This window comes from Penicillium hordei (assembly GCF_028827395.1).
Source record: "Penicillium hordei strain IBT 12815 chromosome Unknown utg000001l_segment0_segment0, whole genome shotgun sequence".
Lineage (NCBI taxonomy): Eukaryota > Fungi > Ascomycota > Eurotiomycetes > Eurotiales > Aspergillaceae > Penicillium > Penicillium hordei.
The window spans coordinates 8,139,511-8,158,369 of record NW_026623142.1 but is presented as its reverse complement, the minus strand read 5'-3'; the positions used below and the strand labels follow the sequence as shown (position 1 = coordinate 8,158,369).

General features: G+C 48.3%; 9 protein-coding genes across 9 annotated transcripts; 3 read left to right on the top strand and 6 right to left on the bottom strand.

Moving 5' to 3' along the window:
* Positions 1–733: 733 nt before the first annotated feature.
* N7537_003110 (uncharacterized protein) lies at positions 734–1,000 on the bottom strand (the record flags this gene model as incomplete). Its single annotated transcript, XM_056894168.1, has 1 exon — positions 734–1,000. The coding sequence occupies one exon, from the start codon at positions 998–1,000 to the stop codon at positions 734–736; it is 267 nt and encodes an 88-aa protein (XP_056759163.1).
* Positions 1,001–2,990: 1,990 nt separating this feature from the next.
* Positions 2,991–3,902, bottom strand: sha1 (putative calmodulin-binding protein Sha1; the record flags this gene model as incomplete). The annotated part of the gene is made up of 1 exon (XM_056894167.1): positions 2,991–3,902. One exon carries the CDS (start codon positions 3,900–3,902, stop codon positions 2,991–2,993), a length of 912 nt encoding a protein of 303 aa, XP_056759162.1.
* Positions 3,903–4,397: 495 nt separating this feature from the next.
* On the bottom strand, positions 4,398–5,489 carry N7537_003108 (uncharacterized protein; the record flags this gene model as incomplete). Its single annotated transcript, XM_056894166.1, has 1 exon — positions 4,398–5,489. The coding sequence occupies one exon, from the start codon at positions 5,487–5,489 to the stop codon at positions 4,398–4,400; it is 1,092 nt and encodes a 363-aa protein (XP_056759161.1).
* Positions 5,490–5,958: 469 nt separating this feature from the next.
* On the top strand, positions 5,959–6,954 carry N7537_003107 (Zn(II)2Cys6 transcription factor domain-containing protein; the record flags this gene model as incomplete). The annotated part of the gene is made up of 1 exon (XM_056894165.1): positions 5,959–6,954. One exon carries the CDS (start codon positions 5,959–5,961, stop codon positions 6,952–6,954), a length of 996 nt encoding a protein of 331 aa, XP_056759160.1.
* A 191-nt stretch (positions 6,955–7,145) lies between these two features.
* N7537_003106 (uncharacterized protein) lies at positions 7,146–7,511 on the bottom strand (the record flags this gene model as incomplete). The annotated part of the gene is made up of 1 exon (XM_056894164.1): positions 7,146–7,511. The coding sequence occupies one exon, from the start codon at positions 7,509–7,511 to the stop codon at positions 7,146–7,148; it is 366 nt and encodes a 121-aa protein (XP_056759159.1).
* A 1,337-nt stretch (positions 7,512–8,848) lies between these two features.
* Positions 8,849–9,817, top strand: N7537_003105 (uncharacterized protein; the record flags this gene model as incomplete). Its single annotated transcript, XM_056894163.1, has 2 exons — positions 8,849–9,058; positions 9,122–9,817. 2 exons carry the CDS (start codon positions 8,849–8,851, stop codon positions 9,815–9,817), a joined length of 906 nt encoding a protein of 301 aa, XP_056759158.1.
* A 2,869-nt stretch (positions 9,818–12,686) lies between these two features.
* N7537_003104 (Proliferating cell nuclear antigen) lies at positions 12,687–16,498 on the top strand (the record flags this gene model as incomplete). Its single annotated transcript, XM_056894162.1, has 9 exons — positions 12,687–12,735; positions 12,790–12,983; positions 13,040–13,521; positions 13,577–14,028; positions 14,081–14,602; positions 15,510–15,550; positions 15,615–16,044; positions 16,129–16,415; positions 16,481–16,498. 9 exons carry the CDS (start codon positions 12,687–12,689, stop codon positions 16,496–16,498), a joined length of 2,475 nt encoding a protein of 824 aa, XP_056759157.1.
* A 716-nt stretch (positions 16,499–17,214) lies between these two features.
* N7537_003103 (uncharacterized protein) lies at positions 17,215–17,397 on the bottom strand (the record flags this gene model as incomplete). The annotated part of the gene is made up of 1 exon (XM_056894161.1): positions 17,215–17,397. One exon carries the CDS (start codon positions 17,395–17,397, stop codon positions 17,215–17,217), a length of 183 nt encoding a protein of 60 aa, XP_056759156.1.
* A 522-nt stretch (positions 17,398–17,919) lies between these two features.
* On the bottom strand, positions 17,920–18,781 carry N7537_003102 (uncharacterized protein; the record flags this gene model as incomplete). Its single annotated transcript, XM_056894160.1, has 2 exons — positions 17,920–18,494; positions 18,577–18,781. The coding sequence occupies 2 exons, from the start codon at positions 18,779–18,781 to the stop codon at positions 17,920–17,922; spliced, it is 780 nt and encodes a 259-aa protein (XP_056759155.1).
* Positions 18,782–18,859: the final 78 nt, after the last annotated feature.

The window sequence follows — 18,859 nt, the reverse complement described above, 5'->3', positions numbered from 1 at the left end:
TGCACGAAGCCATGATATATTAGGCTGTGGACGATGGTACTCGGAGGCGAACGGCATACATATACACAAAATAACTCCGAGAGCCACAGCAAACACCTCGCAATCGGACCCGAGCATATATCTCCGTCGACTGGCCATTTTGAACGTGTTGAGGCAGCCTTACTGTCTAAGGCAGACTCGACCTCTACTTCTCACATTCTCTTCCCTTCTCTTTCCCTTCATTTCTCCCCAATAGTCGACTCAACTCAACCTATTCGAATTTTACCACCTCGCATTTCCCTATAACATGTCAATAATCCTTGCCTACTTTGAGGCCGCGGCTTGAAGACACTAACTTCATTCTTTAGATTACTTCACGGTTCTACTTAACCGTGCTTCGCTTGTACACCGAGGATACCTTTGATCGGTATCAGAACGACAAGCAGGCCCAAAAGCCGCATTGATACTCGTAGTGAAAGCCCGAGAAGTGGAGGTCTAATTACTTATTGTTAAATTCATGCAAAGGCTTTAGATTGAAGCCGATTCTCTACGTAGGTTTCGAAAAAGGCCATGAGTTACGGAACCAGATACAGCGGACCAAGGCCAGCAATGATTCTGCGCTAATTACATATTTAAACGAGCAGCGGAAGATGCATGAAGAAAAAGCCGCGAAGTCTGCCAAAGCTAAATCCTCTCTGAGCGCGATAATCCAACTCATTATGACTCTGGTGCGAAAAAGAAGAGACAGAAGATCTTATTTCCATTTCCCAGCATCCTCCGTTCCCTGAGCGACCCGTTTCGCCCCGTTCTCAAGACCCGAGCTTGCACTACCGAGCGCATTACCAATCGGCTCGCCCGCACTCCCCGTCGCGCTTGTGATGGTATCGCCGATACCTCGCCCAGCAGTTCCTGCCACTCCTCCCACGGTACGGGTGACACCGCCGACTGTGTTTCCAAGTGTGGAGGTGACGAATTTGGCGGCTCCGGTGACGCCTTTGTCTTGATTTGATTCGATCGGCATGGTGGTTTGATTGAATTTGGTAGAATTGAATGGATTCGAAGGAATTTTCTCGAGTTTCGGAATGAACGTAAGGGAGTGGAATGCGGATAATTGTAGATTGTGGTAAATATGTAAATCGAAAGAAACAGGGTGGCAGAAGGGCATTGTTATATTGGGGCGTGCTCCCTATGACATCATTGGGTGGCTCAGTGGCTGTATACCCCCAGGGCAATATAGATTGGTTTCTAACTTACAATAACAATCCGATATGATGTAAGAGGTAATAATGATGGAATGGCCACGATATCACGGGATCGGAAATCGAACACTGGTGGTGTTTTCACATTGGCATTATAGTATGTCGCTAAGTTGACAGGCTAAGTTGACACGCTGCGTATGGTAGCCACACCATAGGCTTCACTAATCATTTGTTCTCTTCAAAGATGATAGGTTTGACTGCTATTATTAGCCTTGTATCTTAAAAGAAGACAATGTCATCAAGAGAAGAGATCTTTTGTGGAAATATATTTGATTTGTTAGAAAAAGAACTCCCATCTCTCCCTATGCCTTAGATCCATGAAAATGTAAGCACGCAATGGAAATCGCCCTACTTTAGAAGATTGCCGGTAACCATACGATTGAAGGAGATACAGGATTGACAGTGAGATAAATTACTTTCACGCTGGTTGTGTTGGGAGTACGGTACGTACGACCAGAAGCAGATGGAGAGTTGTACCGAGAAAGGAGGCAATCTATATTCTATCTACCATTGATCACTCGCCACGTTTCTGGTTTTTCATACCCCTCCATGGTAGGGGGATCGCCTTCTTTGTAGTCTGGGCTATAAGTTGGTATGTGCTTGGTATTATGTCACTGCTTCGTGGATCCCCGGGACCATCTTAAGGTTAGTACCTCCATGGATAGATGCATACATATATATGTATGTATTTTCGTACTGGTTGATATCTGTACACCAAAAGAAGTTATGAGCGCAATAGCATGTGTTGCTGCGGCTTCTCAGCTATTGCATGTATAGGCAGCTTATCGTCATCTTCCTTTTGCTACACCTTCATGCAGCTAGTGCTTCTTATTCATTGCCGCCACAAAGCCAGTGGCTCATACTCCGCTACAACCTCGGGTATCTCAGTCATTCCGCACAAGCTCTCGCACATCACCAACCACCCCACTGATTCGATTTACTCACAACGCCTTCGAATTCGTCTCTGTCGCACTGATAATAATTATTAACACCGCGCCAACGGCTTCACCCATCAACATCACTTGCGAATTCCGCCAGCCTAAGACCGACCACTCCACCCACCGGATAGTGCTTACCCAGCCCGTCAAAAAAGAGCACTGAACACAACAAGGATGGAATTCTTCACTAGATTGAGGTCGACTTTAAGTTCACTACTCCTACGAGCAGGATAGCATGATTTACGTCAGCTAAATCCACGCCTCGTCATCACAGCCGGCAGACATGCAAGGAGGAAGCCAGGCACTATACGGATTCACAATATCTGAGGCCGTACACGATCATGCTATGCTAGTAGAGAGCTTTGCATTTTACATAGCTCTCCCATAACCCAGATCCTTTCTTCGTAGTATGAACTCCAACATCAGTATCTTCCTAGTCTATGATAAGACTGTAGCAATCCAAGAGAACAATAAAAACAAATTGCTTGCTTTCTTCTATACAGATAATTGAAGTGAAAGAAACAAGAGCAGTCTCTGTGAAACAAGGTCGAGGGGAAACAGAGTCAACAATCAATATTTTTTGATGGTGACCCCAGCTGAAGTAGTGAAAGAAACATGGCAAAAGCAATCTGATGGCAAAACAAAACCCGGGATGAAACACCCTGCCTGTCAAAACGCGGTTAGGGGTATCATTTCATACATTAGAAAAGGAAATGGAAATAAGAAAGAGAAACGAGAAAGAAAATGAGGAGGATGAAAAAGACGAGAAAGAAAGAAATTTGGGAAGGAAAAGGGAAGGGAAAGAAAGACGGCATTAGAGGCGCCGAATGCCTCGGCGACCAGAATTGGGTTGGTTCTGGCGAACAGACGATCTCTGACCAGCAGATTTACGTCGGGGCATTTGTTCAGTCCTCTCCATCAGCTTGACCTGATTTGTCTGCTCTCTCAGCTTGCGGGCTTTGACACCGCGCCACCATCGAGCAATCACCTCGTATGCCAATTTCGTCCTGACCGTCGCTATTGTACATGCGTGCTTATTCCGTCGCTCTGTGAATGACCGCCATGTACGTTGAATGACAATGGCGGAGTAGGTACGCTCCAAGGGAGAGACCCAAACAGTCTCAGCAGGTGGTGAATGTTCTATCTTTTTGGGGACTCTGACTCTGACAACATTGCCTCGGGTTTCACCCAGAGCCGCTCGCTTCAGTGGCTCTTTTCGCGCTTTTTTGGGCTTGGTTGATACGCGTGTTCTGGGAGTAGCGTTTTGCATGGCTGGACGGGCCATTTTAGACACTGGTGAATGGATCTTTGATTTGCTTTTTTTGTTGGCGATGACAGAGAAACCAGGAGGAATGTTTTCTTTGCCACCACCTGTTCCAGGGACATCAACTGTTGTCGCTCCGGCCTGGAGAACCTTCACACTTTGCTGAAGCGGAGCTCTCCAGGTAGATCTTGCCAACGAGGTTTGCGGCTGGCGTCTAGCATGTTGTGACTTCAAGCCGTTGATCCCGGCATCCTCTGATATATGTGGAACTGTGTCTTTAGTTTCTCGCTTAGATAAACTGTAAAACCCCTTGAAGACGGTGGGAGTAATAGAGTCATCAGATGGGATGTATATTGTATCACATCGTGTTGAAGACTCGTGCCTCGACGAGCGGGGAGTTCGAGCTTCGGGGAGAAAACCTGACGTGATGTCAAGACTTCCGAATAAGAAGTGAGATTTCATATTGAGATGATGGTTGGGTCAACTATTTTGAAAGTGAGGGAATGTGTCGAGATTGTTGTGCAGAGAAGCGGTGAAGTCAATCAAGGGATCAACTCTAACGCGGGGAAGACGCGGGGTGAGACTTGATGTTATCAACAAGCTCGGGCAACCGTAGATTGGCGCATCAAATCAACAGAGATCGAGCATCGCGTGTCTGAAACAGTCGATTACTCCAAGTCTCGTGTTGACCTGTGAACGCGTTGTCCAGGGCAACACGTGGGGGTAAACACGTGACAGTATCCAAGTACCAGATGGACAGGAGGAACAGATTGGATCTAGATAGAATGTTCTCTGCAGGGTAAACCGGCAGTCACACTAAGTTCTTAATGCGAGAGTACGTACACTCAGGTATTCTTTCCCTTCCTGTACGTTTTTACGAATGCAGATCGTTCAAGTCGGATATGACTCTAGTCCAACATATGTACTTGTTTATCATTTCCCCGAGGAGGATCTAGATCATGGTGACGCCGAAGCAGTCATTAAATCAGCCTTGGCTGCATGAACTTCCTTCAACAGGTGCGCCACCAATCGGTCATGCGTGGTGTCTGGGAGCCCGGCTGATGGGAACCCGACTTCGGCTCCAAAGCCATGCATCCCTTCCGGGTATGGGTGAGCGGTTTCCCGCATGCGAGCCGACAGAGTCTCAACCAGTCGCTGCATATGTTGTAATTCACCTAGCGTGACTTGCGCTTGAATAGTCAATCCCAGTGCCTGATCATCGACCGAGTGGTCTCCGATCGTGACGGGTTGATGAACCACCTTCTCTAACGAGGGCCTTGCCTCGTCGGGCCCACTATTCACACTGTTTCCGGAGGACCTGTTGGGTCCGTTCATAAAGCACGCCCGGATCATCGCGCGGTACCACGCAACTAGTCGGGAACAGATAATTGCTAGTATCAGCTGGTTCTGTGGGCGGAGAGCACAGACGCACTGTAGCATGCGGCAGACTGACATGCCTGCATCTTTATTTGCTTTAAGAACTGAGCCGGACATGCGTGGTGGCTCGAGTTCACTGCCATCATGGCTACCGGCGTTTCGGCGGGAGACGCAACTCGTCTGGGGGATGTGGAGTGAGCGAAGGGATTGCGTCGCAGTTATTATGCAAGGGGTTTGATGTTGTGAGTGACAAGAAGCTGCTGCAGCTTGGGGTGGTGTTTGGACTGGAGTGAGGATTGAATCTGGCACGGCGAATAGTGGGGTGGAGAGATCGGGAAGCGTGGAGCAATCCAGCGTCGGTTCATCATGATCGTGAAGTCCATCGGGGTGCAGAGGTACAGGAACAGAGCAGAGGTCTGGAACAGTGCCAAAAGGGTTGGGATGACCCGCTCCAAAGGTATCAAGGTATACACTGGGGTCAAGATCGACACTCCGGTCGAGATCTAAGTTGTCTATCGATGCATCTGCGAACAGACCATCACCGAACTCCATATATGGATGGAGTTGATCATCATGGGCTGTACATTGGGCGAATATTGACTGCCAGTGGTCGTTTCCAATAGGCATTGAGTCCCCGAGAAGGCTTGGGTACTCAGGGGTAGAGGCTTCCATCGCACAGTAGTACTTTTTTCCCCGATTGCCGCCTCATGCTCGGCCCGTCAAGTGGGGCCTAACCCGATTGGGATAGTGTTTGTTTTAGCTCGATCTCGTGTCGGCCAAAGTTTTTAGCTGGGGACACGAGGTCACATCACGACGTCAGTTTCTCTCCCAGTCTCTAACCTTTGAAAACATCCCACAATTGTGAAGTCGAGGTCGTGTCCTGGAAGACTGCCCGGATAAAGCTCCATGCGGCCAATTACTCAGCTTCACTTGCATATTTCTTGTTTCTTGGCAAGGAGGGGCGGAAGTGGGTTGTAAGCGGGACCAACGTCAAGCGATCTACATAGGTAAGGGAAGGTGAAGACAAAATCTAGCCTAAGATGCCCGAAAAAAATGCTAACAGGGGAACTATCTCCATTAGCTCCATTAACAGGACCTCGGTCTACGAGTAATCCTTCCATGGCAAGCAGAGACCGACGCCATGTTCCGCAATCGCATTCAAGCTTCTAGATCGTCCAAAGCCACTCCGCGTACCGCCTCTCCATTACAGACCCCAAAACTCAAAGATTCCTGCGACAAATGCTCTGCCTCGAAAGTACGTTGTACAAGGGAGAAACCCTTCTGTTCCCGCTGTGACAAGCTCGGATACACATGCTTTTACAGCCCAGCAAGACGGGCTGGCCGCCCCTACCGGTCAAAAAACCAGTTCTCAGAGGGAATGAATAGCGAAGAATCAAACCCACTCTCTGCGAGAGATATAACAACCACCCAGTTTGTAGATGAGAGCGCGAAACTATACTCCCGCTTCAATGGCTCCGCCACACCTGCCAACGTGACGTCCAATATCCCAATCCCAAATTCCACTCCGTTCAACAACCAAGCGGCACAGGCAGACCCTATTACCGCAAAGAGCCACGACGTCTCCGATCCGGATTGCCTGCTAGTCGTTCTAGAAATATTCTCCGAACTAGAAGTATCAGCAGAGCAATTGAGACGGGTATTACCCGTCGACGCAAGTCCTCTCAACGCAGTTGCACAGACTATCACAGCAGCCTTCCATCGCCTCTCTGGAATTTTGATCTGTCCTTGCTCTCAGCGAGCGGAGGTGGGGATGCTCGTTTCGGCAATCTGCATGTCCATCACTGATATACATGCCATGGCAATTTCGAACTTCGCGAAAGACCAACCTCCAGCTGGGCTACTCAGTCAACCGACACCATGGGAGATTCCCGTTGTCGGGTTTAATAGATCCACTGAGCATGACGCTACGGCTATGCAAATCTTTACAGAGCTTTCGGAGCTGGCCAGGCTAATTTTACAGCTTACCGAGCGGTATAATGAAGGGGACGGGGCTTCAAATTGGGAGGGTCTGGGATGTAGACCAGAGCTGCCAACGGACATCATGGCAGGAATGGCTACTTTCTTGAGTGAAAGGTTGCAGCAAATCACGAATGACGCTACTTATTGGCTTGGATGAATCTAGATCTGGCTCTTCTATGTGGGCTCTTTTGCACACCAAATAGTTGTCCTATCTCATCGAGGTAGTTCATTAGATATAAGAATACAAAACGATATATTTACATCAATACATTCAACTCTCTCTCCCATTCCATGATCCTATTGTTTGTAAGCTCTGTCCTCCTGCTCAAAGGTGCGAGCTCTGTTGGTTCAACCATGGCAAAACAGCCTCCAAAATGGGTTTCCTTGCTCAGGGAACAGCGCATGCGACGCATCGGCAATAACCTTCGATGTGGCTCGATTCGGATACAAATCCGTTGTCACATTCCACTGGGCCCTTGGCTGAAAAGGGTCATCCTCTGGAATCAGCTCGAGGACCTGCATAATATCGGCACCACCCCAATGAGATGCCGAGCTACCATAAGCTTGCATAGCGGCATGCTCCATGGTAAGAACGTCGGGGTACCATCCATCGATCCAGATATGAGCATCGTGATTGGGCGCAAAGAAGGCCGTTTGAAGAGCCTTGAGTCTTTCGGGGATAGCAAACGAGGTGTTGGCAGTGATGAAAGGCATTTTGGCGATATCGGTCGGTAGGGTATTTTCTTCGGGTAGAGTACGGAGCTCACTTTGGCCAGGAAGGTACCAAATGCATGGCCGATCAAGATACCTTGCCCTCCGCCAAGTGTATCAATCACGGCTGCAATATTGGCTGCTAGGTCTTCCAGTGTGACATTGGTGATCGGTCCCGTGGACCCAAAAGCACCCCGTGGTTGAGGTCGCAACACAAGGTACCCTGCATCTACTAGTGAGTTGCTGAAATAGTTGCAATCATCACATCCATTTCATCCGTACGAGGGGATGATCACAACCGTGGGACCTGCACCTTGAATGAGAACTTGAATGTTTGTCTCCCCACTCCGGAGGAACTGGATAGGCCATTTGTAGTTTGCGAGGAGCTGAGTGAACATTGGTAGAGCATGTGCACAAGTCGTCGCGAAAACGAGAAAAACACTTGAAAAGAAGAACATAGTTAAGTTGAGAGGAATGATATACTGTCCGAACTCGGTGTCAGGGCTTGTGGCTCTCACTTCTAAGGACGAGGCGGCCTTTTATACGTAAAATCCACTACTTCCCGAATTGCTCCTTCATGAATTTTGGAACACTCTGTTCAATTTCTGGTCTTACAACTGCTACTGACTATCGGGCATTGTGCAGTCGCCTTGGCAAGTGGATGACGGTGCGGCTGCAGGTCAATTCATTGCCGGGAAGCCGATTGCAGGAGAGAAATCCGAAATTGATTAACACCCTGTATAGATGCGTGTTGGTCTCCTTGCTTACTACTTTCAGGTCATTGGTACCCTTATATGACACTGCCTACATACGTAGGTTGGTAAATTGTGATGTTCGGTGATATCCATGAATTTTCTGTCTTAGAAACGGGATATGACCATTGATTTCGATCAGCGCATCTTGACTCGTGGAAAATTTGCCCTCAACACGAGCCGCCATCAATTATGATCCCATTGTGTTCGTTGATCACGAGTATGCTAGCGTTTATTATGAGGGAGGTCGTGTCCTAGTTTCCTTATGCAAGGTCTGTTGCTTGTTTCCGGTCGTGGTTGTTGATATTCTTTGCGCGTTTTTTTCCTACCTCCTCTGTAACCCCTCCTTATCTCCTCTCCTCTATGCATAAAAAAAAAGGATAAACCCCGAAGGGAGACATAAATATATAGGACTTGGAGAATTTCCTCTTTGGCTTGAAGATTGATGCCTTGTATATCAGGCACCCCTGCCTGCCGTTTGCATATGCTTATGCTCACCAAATCTAAGAGCCCCCACCTTGCAATTCCAACATCGCTTACTCAAGTCGCAAAGCCTACCTGAACGTCTAGAGTCGATCAGCAAGGGACATGTCTACCCCAAAAGTGTGGACGCAGCCAGCGTGGCAGGAATATCTATCCTCTCGAAATTCCGGACTGCCATATCTCCCAGCGGTCGCGGAACTCAGCACGGAGGTGGTACGAATACTTGGCGGAAACCCGGGCAACATGCAATTGCAAGGAACCAATACGTATCTAGTCGGCAGTGGCCAGGAACGGATTTTGATCGATACAGGACAGGTAAGCGATTTTGAACATCCCGGTGTCGTACTGAGAGACTAAACAAGAGAACCATGTCGATAGGGATGTCCAATCTGGCTCACCACTTTGGTCGACTATCTTGACAAACACCAGTTGAGAATATCCAAAGTATTGCTGACCCACTGGCATACCGACCATACCGGTGGTCTCCCGACACTACTGGCTCAGTATCCACATCTAGCCGGTGTGGTCCACAAGGCCCGTCCGGACCGGGGCCAACATCCAATTCGCGATGGACAGACTTTTACTGCTCAAGGAACTACGCTGCGAGCCGTGTTTACGCCCGGACATAGTCAAGACCACATGTGTTTTGTACTAGAGGACAGCGGCGCCATGTTCACAGGTGACAATGTGCTTGGACATGGAAGCAGTGTCGTCGTGGAAGATCTAGGACCATACATGGAGAGTTTGAAAGTCATGACCCAAAGTGTGTGCAATGAAGATATAGCAGTTGGATACCCCGGCCATGGTGCTGTGATAGATGACCTACCAGCCAAACTCATAATCTGGAGCAGACATTGGGAAATGCGAGAGAAAAAGGTGTTATCGGCTTTTATCGGGGGCAACACGAAGAGAAGAGCACCCTTGACGACGCGGGAGATCATCATTTGTCTATACGGGCCCGAGATGGAGGCGATGGCGGGGCCTTTCATAGCGCAGGTTCTATCGAAACTAGCTGATGAGGGGAAGGTTGGACTTACTGTCGCAGGACAAGAGAAGAAGTGGTTTATGCTATAGAATAACTTTGTTAAATGCCTAATTGGGATTGATTAGGCAAATGCATATGACGGGAATTCGGACATGTTCCGGCTATTAGTATCAACTCTCCAAGTGCCTGAGCTGAGCGCTGAGCCATACGCCATGGGTATAGTACCCCGACAATATCGGTGGCCACAGCCATTAAATGCACAATCCGATCCACACCCAGCCTGTGTCAAGCTGGGTGGCAACGCTTTCATGCCCTTTTTGTTGTCAGAATTTCTCGAATTGTGCGTTTCAACTTACTGGATATTCAAATTATCCAAGTCTTACATCGTCGAGTATAGAGGCCGCATAAGCGGCCGTCTATAGCTAGGTACTGATATTAAAGTGTCCTTTTCCCCAAAGAGTATCTTCATCGATAACGTGTTAATCTATAAAAGCATTGCCATTGCATTCTCTCCCTCCTGAAACTCAACAAGCATTTCTCGAACGCATCTCGTCAGTTCAACCTGATAAACCTGTTCCCTAATCATAAATGGATTACCTGAAACCCTAGACTTCTCCAGATATGCTTTCTAATTAGTACCGGGCCCCCATTTCTCAAAAAGTGGAATGCCAGATAATACAGTGAGAGACTATTTTCGATAAAAAGGGTTCCCCAACTCAATTCATACTGGTGCTGGTATCGTCTTCGAAACTGCCCCCATGACATATGCCATGTTTGCAATGCTCCCTTTAGGGCGGACATATCAACAGGAAGTATCGAGGTTTGAGCTTCTAGCAGTAGTGAGTGAATTGCCAAAATCAATAGATTCATGCCGAATTTAGTTAGATTTGACTCCGATGGAGACTGTCTGACCATGAGCCCCTTGACAGAGGACAAGAAAATTGGCAGTTCCTTCGATCGCTTTGACCATCGCCTGCGTCAGCATCTGCTTTGCTAGTCTCTATTGCTTCAACATCACCCTTCCTTATGCATACTCAGCGGCGCCCTGTAACTTCTCCGCCATCGAGATTGGTCTCTGCTATATCAGAAATTGTCTCGGATACGCCATTGGAAGCGTTGTCGGTGAAAAGTTGAGCGATGCCAAACAAAACTTCAATATACCAGTTGAGCCACAATGGAGAGATTCGCCCAACCGAAAGAATGAAGACTGTGTGGTACGGCGTTGGTTGTGTGCCGGCAGGTCTACTGATCTAAGGCTGGTTGGTTGAGAAATAAGTGTTATGGATTGCCCCTCTCGTCGGAACGTTCCTGTATGGACTAGGGCTCATGCTTGTCACTTCAACGGTCATGTATTTCCTTGTTGATGTCAAGCCGGGAGCTGGTGCGTGTAGTTGTTGCTGATTTGAATTAGTCCGGAATATTAGCACCGTGCTGTCGCCGATTGCGTTGGAAATATTGGATTTGGGTGGTGGATGACAATTTTGGCAATAATTTCCTCCTTGTCGTTGGTTTTGTAGTGATCGTTGTGGAGAGATTCCGCTGAAAAAAAGATGTCGGATGTCGAAGGTGCGGTTTGAATCAGTCTGCTTTTCGCGAAGTCTTTCCTTTTATTATGACATGACATTAGATGCGCGTTCAACGAAAATAGACCAATAGGCTATAGAATATACTTAATCATGATGACAACAAGAACTATTCATTTATACATGTATCTTGCCTCCTAGTAGCGTAGGTGTCTCCAACTAGTGGTAGGAATAGTGAGAAGGACATAGTCTAAGCCAACATTAGCATCAACAGAGCAGCCAGCGAGAAGTGAAGTCTACAACCCCTTACTTGCCGGAGATTCGTACCTGCTAATCTCTCTTGGAAGTCAAGTTCTCTTACCTCTGGGCGACTCCGCATGACTGGGAGGATAGCAAGGCACCTGATATCCTGCGAAATATCATCCTGGTTTGGTCGGAAGTTGCATATTTGAATTGATTATCTGGTCCTTCATATCTGGAATATACTGGTGAAAGAGTGAAACACTTCTGATGACATGCAGGTGTACATCATGCACGGAGTATCGCGGTAGGGTCCAATTACGACAACACATACATCATAGTCACCGCTATCGTTACCCTGCCTTGAAGATTATTTGCACTCTTATTTGAGCAGTGCTCTGTATGGCCTCTATCCACAACTGGGATTTAGATTATCTTATCCATTTGGGCCGAGACAATATCAGAGACATTGTGTTTCATGTTTGTGCTAGAGAGAGCTGTCTTTTTGCAAATAACGTTATGATGCAGACCTCAGTCATCGTGGCTGTTTCGAAGACAGTCATTCATTGATTCATTTCCAGTAAAAAACAAAAACAAAACAGAAGCATGATCGTCATTCTAGAAGCATCGTGGATGGTGATCTATCCTCAAAATGGATACATGTGGATGCCAGATCTACTAGGCTGGCAGATTATACTAGATGACTCAGCATTACGTGCATAGCACTGGAAAATGCATAAAACTGGTGGCAGAGGGCTTGCATGGAGCTTGTGGCCAACTCAGCAAGAGGTACATTAAACCTTGATCTCCATTAATCAGATTGGATGGAAACTAAACATGTACATGTATGTTGTACATCGTAGTTTTATGTATCATCTAATCTCCTTTAAATTAAATATAGACACCCTTACATTGTTAAATCATTAAATCATCGCCAGGAACAGGTAAGTGGGTCATGTCTAAATTGGACTCTCGTGACTGGGAGACCTCCTTTCCCCGGACGTGCCTCAACGTGGCCCCAGGCATTTCCAACCTTGCACATTGACATTCTTTACCCGGTAATTTCCCTTATCTGTCTGCCTGGCGCCTACCCTTCTGCGACATGGATCTGTAACCGCCTGTTTCATCATCTATTTTGCGTCACCACTCGCCCACCTTCTCCGCTCTCCTATCATCGCGGCATGATCCCACAAGCATGGAATCAATCGTGTATGAGAACTCGCCTTTGGCCGAATATTTGGAAGGTGAGCTATGTCCGACATACCCGGGGAATCTAAATCAACTGACATCCTTGCCAGGGGAGGGTGGAAACGAAGAAAGCTGCCCCGTGGAGGAGAATCAAAGCGACGATGATCATACCCGTTCCTGCAACTTTGCCCCTCGAGGGGCTTCCAAATTCCAGAATCGCGTTCGAAACAAGCTGCCGAAACCTCTCAATCTACGAGGCACACCGCAGGGGGAACTAATCGAGAAACTATATGACACCTGCTCGGTACGACCCCTCCTCTACGATAGCAGGGGATCATGCTGACACTTCTTCTCGTCTAGTCTGCCCTGAACATCCGATTGGCACGAAGCGATAACAAACGATTTTTGGAACAATTTGGCTACGTTATTGTCGCATCGCAACTGTTAAACGAACACAGCGCTCCTTCCTACACATCCGCTGCAGATGTCCTGTCTGCAAAGCAACCCTCCGCTCTCCCGTCCCTATCTACAACTTTTGGAATTCAAGGCGCCATTGTCACAGCCGCCACTTCTTTTTCTATCGCTTGGTTATTACATTGGAGCCGTTCAAGGACTGGGTCAGGATTCAGTCTCAAGAAGGTTGGAGTGCTTCTGATACTTGTGCCCGCTGTCGGTGTCTTGTTCTATGCTTTCGCAAAACGGCAATGGTTGAAATATCTCCGGCACCAGGCGGTTGAGGCAGTTGGCGCTTTCATTGGAAACGCTCAGGGATTTGACTCTGCTGCGTCAGCTTCTGTGGTCTTTATTCAGGAGGTCGAACTTGTCTCGAGAGGTTATCGGATGTAAGAACATACCGTTTTTGCTCGAGATTACAACGGGGCTAACCAACTCCCACAGAAGCACTCCTCTACCCCCTATCAGTCGGCTGGAGGATCTAGTACAAACGCGACGGTGCTTGAGATTACGCAGAGCGGTCTCAGAATGCTTCTACTCCATGCTCGAACGGTATATTCAATCCCAGAACACATTACGCCCACTTACCGATGACGGCAATCTTGCGAAATATTACGACATTTATGACATTGGACTGGAAGAACTCGAAGCGGTTGAGGCGTCGTTGTCGCAGCGAGCCAACGAAGACCAGTACTCATTGCGCGCTCTGAGGGATCTATTTGGAAAACTGTATAGTGTGAGGAAAAGCGTGCTGTGCTGCTTGCTAGCCCTCAGCGCCGACGGTGGTGGCTCCGATATTGCTCGGTGGAGTTCTGCTGTCGAGGAAATGCGTGAGCTCGCTACAGTGACCGGCAACAGCATGCTGAAAATGACAGCAATTTTAAATGAGGAGGACCGTGAGTGATTATTCCTGTTTTATGACACAAAGAAGTTGGCTAATATGCGCAGGTGATACTATTCCTCCATCCCCATTACCTTCCGCCTCACCAAGCAAGGACCACCTGCGTGCTCAATTTCGACGGCTCAACTCTTTATCACAAGGGGTCCGTGCCTTGCATGCTAAAATGCACATTGCCAGCGAGGAGTCACATGCCAATCTAGAACGCTCAGACCCTGATGAGTTCGAAACCAACCTCCTTACGCAATATGACTCGATTGGCAGTGATCTTAGGGCTCTTCTCCAAGAGTGGGAAGCTGGTAAAGCCGCATTGGTAAACCACCACGATCGCCTTAGCGTCGGGGATCCCTCGCGACCACCAAGTACTTTCTTGTTACCCATGTCCCCCACCCCCAGCCTGGGAGGATCTACGGCGGTTGAGGGCAGCCCAACGGATGCATTGAAAGCCTTAACTGGCGAGGGCCGGCCGGATCTGACCCAGACCTATGATGATGAGGAAATTTTCGAAGCTGTTGTACTCCCGGCCTCGAGAAACAAGAGAATGTCTTTGACAAGAGACGAGCGTCTTGCGCGTGTGCGAGAAGACCGTGCCAGACAGGCGACTGCCAGAGAAAAGGTAGATGCCAGCAATAACATGCTCAGGGAACTGGAAATGGTCATCAAGCAGCGACCAGGAAACAACTCTGCAAAACGAGTTACCAGCATCTAATACAAGGCTCGGATTTCTGTCCCATGCTTGATGCATTCCATACAGAATCCCTCTGTTTTCGTCTGCGCCATCCGGCACAGGTTTGACTTCAACCAGCGCTAGCAGCAGGGAAGTCATAAATTGATACCCACAACATGTACATATAGACGGGGCTCGGCGACACCGGTGTTTATTCGAGGACTATTGCTTTTTGCTTCTGGCTACTTTGCTTATTATTTATTTCTTTTGTGCCATTATTATCTGTTCGTCTGTCTTTAGGTGGTCTTGGATCGCGGTTCTTTCGACATTCGTCTCTGTTGAGTGTGGGGATCAACTTCGATGTCCTTTTTCCAACTTGTACACTACAGTTGGCTCTTCTGCAAATGAATTAATTTCCAATATCCATACCAGTCGTAATTGTTGATCATTATATCGGCAAACCCTTACGGGGATATACAAGAAGGAGGCCTTATTGCCTTGCTGCCTGAGGTATCAAACTTAACCCGAAAGGGACATATCGCCAAACGCGACCGCGTCTTCCCCACCCTCCAACGCGATCCTTATATTAGATCTGCTGCCTCTTTCATCTTCCTTCAAATACATACCCAATTCACTATCCTCATCTCCCTACCACTTTCTTCACTTCGAAAAGGCACACTCTCACCTCCTCTTTCCTTACGACCCGTTTTAAATACCCTAACACACACAAAACCATCAAGAGTAAGTCGGCCAACCCCAAAATCGAAAAGATTGTTGTGTGCGAAGAACCGACCAATTAACCCACTCTCTAGTGTTGGAAGCACGATTGGAACAGGCCAGCCTTCTGAAGCGCGTATGTGATCTATACCACTCAACCAATTCAGTAATCGTCAAATTACTAACACTGTTGTGTGTAGGTCGTCGACGCCATCAAGGATCTTGTCCAGGACTGCAATTTCGATTGCAATGACTCCGGAATCGCCCTCCAGGCCATGGACAACTCGCACGTTGCCCTAGTTTCCATGCTGCTCCGTGCTGAGGGTTTCTCTCCTTACCGTTGCGACCGTAACATCGCCCTCGGCATCAACCTTCTCTCCCTAACCAAGGTGCTCCGCGCCGCCCAGAATGAAGACATCCTGACCCTCAAGGCCGAGGACTCACCCGATGCCGTCAACCTCATGTTCGAGAGTGCAGAGACAGACCGACTCAGCGAGTATGACATCAAGCTCATGGATATTGACCAGGAGCACCTGGCCATCCCTGAGACTGAGTACGCCGCTACCGTGGAGATGCCTTCTTCTGAGTTCCAGCGCATCTGCAGAGATCTCAACGCACTGTCTGAGTCTGGTACGTAGCTTTGCTCTCGAAGCAATACTCAAACCCGGGTGGCAGACAAAAAAACAAGTCCCGTCATGCTAATTTCTTCCATAGTTGTGATTGAGGCCAGCAAGGAGGGTGTCAAGTTCTCCTGCCAGGGTGATATCGGTAACGGATCCGTCACTATCCGCCAGCACACCAACGTCGACAAGCCCGACCAGAACGTCGTCATCAACCTCTCCGAACCTGTCGCCCTGACCTTCTCCCTCAAGTACCTCGTCAACTTCTGCAAGGCCTCCAACCTGTCCTCATCTGTCGTGCTGCACCTCTCCCAGGAAGTGCCTCTGCTTGTTGAGTACGGTCTGGGAAGTGGTCACCTGCGTTTCTACCTCGCTCCTAAGGTAAGTTCTTGGTTGTTCAAAGGTCGACATCATTGGAAACCAAGCTAACGTGGGTTTAAACACAGATCGGTGACGAAGAGTAAACGAATCATCTGGTGATTTGAGGGGATATGGGCAATGCTAAAAATGAAGCTCGATGATAATAGAGAGAACTTGGAGGAAATGTTCTTTCACTACATCCCTGACAACAGGGGTTTTTAACAAGATGTTCACGATAATTTACACATTCAGCGGTCGAGGTTTCGACCTCGCAAATTTTTCTAAACACGCATCCGTCACTTAGAATTCAAAGATTTCCAACACAATTACGAGACTATTAGAATATTCCACCGGTCATTGGGCTGGCAGAAATATGTATTACATGAGTTCATATATTATATTGTATCCAGCACTCTGAATAAAGCCCCCACAAAACCTCAACACCAAACCCAGCGACCGAAACCTAACGAGCCCGCAGGCAAAGGGACCCTAAGGAACCTCGCAAGGTCCACAACCCCACTAATCAGCAAGGTCGCCAAAAAAAACTCTTCCCAGGCACCCCCCAAAAAAGAACCAGGGGGAGGAAACATAAACTGACCGTGAAAAAAAGAGGTGAAGCGCCATCCCCACCAGAATGATCGGAATCGAATGATACCATCCGCCTCTCCGAAGAGAAACAGAGCAAGGTATGCTGCGTATTGCACTAAAGTGTCATCACACACAATCTCCGCACCGACTCTCCCAAGGGGTCCAGGAGCAAGCCCCCGTCCCCCGATGTTTCTGATGTCAAGTGCAAGTGTGGGTAAGAAGTGATCTAAGATCACACCAGGCCCTCACGGGCAGGACCGACGCCGACGCGCGCGAACGAACGACGGCGCGGGTTGGGGTTTGAAGATTCCTCCGAATTTCTCATTTGCAAGGGGTCTCGCGAAGCTCTGGGCGGGACCCAGAGTCGCGAGGACGAGCTGTGAGGCTCGCCGTGTGTAGCAAAGAAACGCAGCATTGGTGGGGATGGCGCTTGAGGGAGGAAATTTGGTGGTTGGGTGGGTTTGCGGGTTTTATATTGTTGTCACGTGGGATGAGTCATCTATGCGCTTGGCCTGTTTGGGAAAGTATAGGGCAGATGGTTTGGGAGTTGGGTTACCTATGCTACGAAGGTCGGTTATGTTGCTTGTTTTTGTGTCAAGCTGGATGAAACCTTGGAAGGCTTTTGCTTTTGTATTGTCTGATCTGATTTTGGGCAAGTCATGGCTGATTCAAGCTTATACTCTCGGATTAGACCTCCCCCCTCTGTTCAGCGCTTCATGCATAGCTTGCATACCTAGATGCAGTGCAAGGCCAGACAATGAGAGTACAGCGTGGTGTGTGTGTTTTTCTTTTTATACCAAATTCGTTGTCTAATGGCGAGGTGGCGAAACACCTTGAAGATGGGAGATCCAATAGTAATTATCCGATATCACCAGAGCTATGCTTGGATATATGTGTATACAAATGTTGGTCGTAATCGAAAAAAGCCCTGGTGCTACTAAATTTCCTCAAAAGCTCGAACGATGTACGCCTTTCCTTGAACTTCTACTTTCTCCCCAGGTATTCTCCAAGATCCCACCCCCTCTCCATCAAACCCACCCACCATCGAAGGCAGAGAACCTGCAGCTTCCCCAACCAAATACTTCTCCTTCCACTCCGATTCCCATTCTTCCCGTCTAGCACTAACATCAGCGCCCGACTTCTTAACAGCCAGTTCACCAGATGCAGTCTTCTGTCGCGTATGAGTCTGCGTCTGGCTCAGCGCCAAATACGTTCCCCAGATGCGACCGATAAAAGTCTTCGTAACCGTCACGTCTCCTTCTCCACTGTCGAGATCTCCATCATCCGACTCCAGCACCCACGAAAGACCTTTCTTAGGCCCTTCGGGGCCCTCTCTGAATGGCAACTCCCGCCATACCTCCTCATACTCCTTGTCAGGTGCACCAGGAAGATCATGACGAGGCATCGACCCCATCTCGAGATCATCACCGTTTGGCAAGGGTACGAAAGTACCACAATCAATAGTCTCAAACGCATTGTGAGAGTCAAGCTCGTGGGAGAAGGTCACCCGCACTATTGAGTTGGTTAAAGGGTTGTTCGTGATCGTCTCACTGAATGTAATGCATCTTTTTAGTAAAAGATGTAGTTAACTCACAAGGCTCCTGGCTCTCTACAATCCTCTGTCCGGCAATCGCCCAGTCTATTTTGCCTGTTGCCGTTTCGATCCGCAGATCAACGTACCAGTCCTTCACGGACATCACGATTGTATCGGTTTTTTCCTCGGCGGGCGTTGTGAGCCATCGGAATGAGATTCGCTTGGAGAAGCGACAGGTGGATTGGTCGGGTTTGATACTGGCCATATTGTGTGTAGGATTTGGGTGGATGGAGGTGGTTGACTATATTAGGTGGGAGCCGAAGCTAGAATCTTAAATAGATAT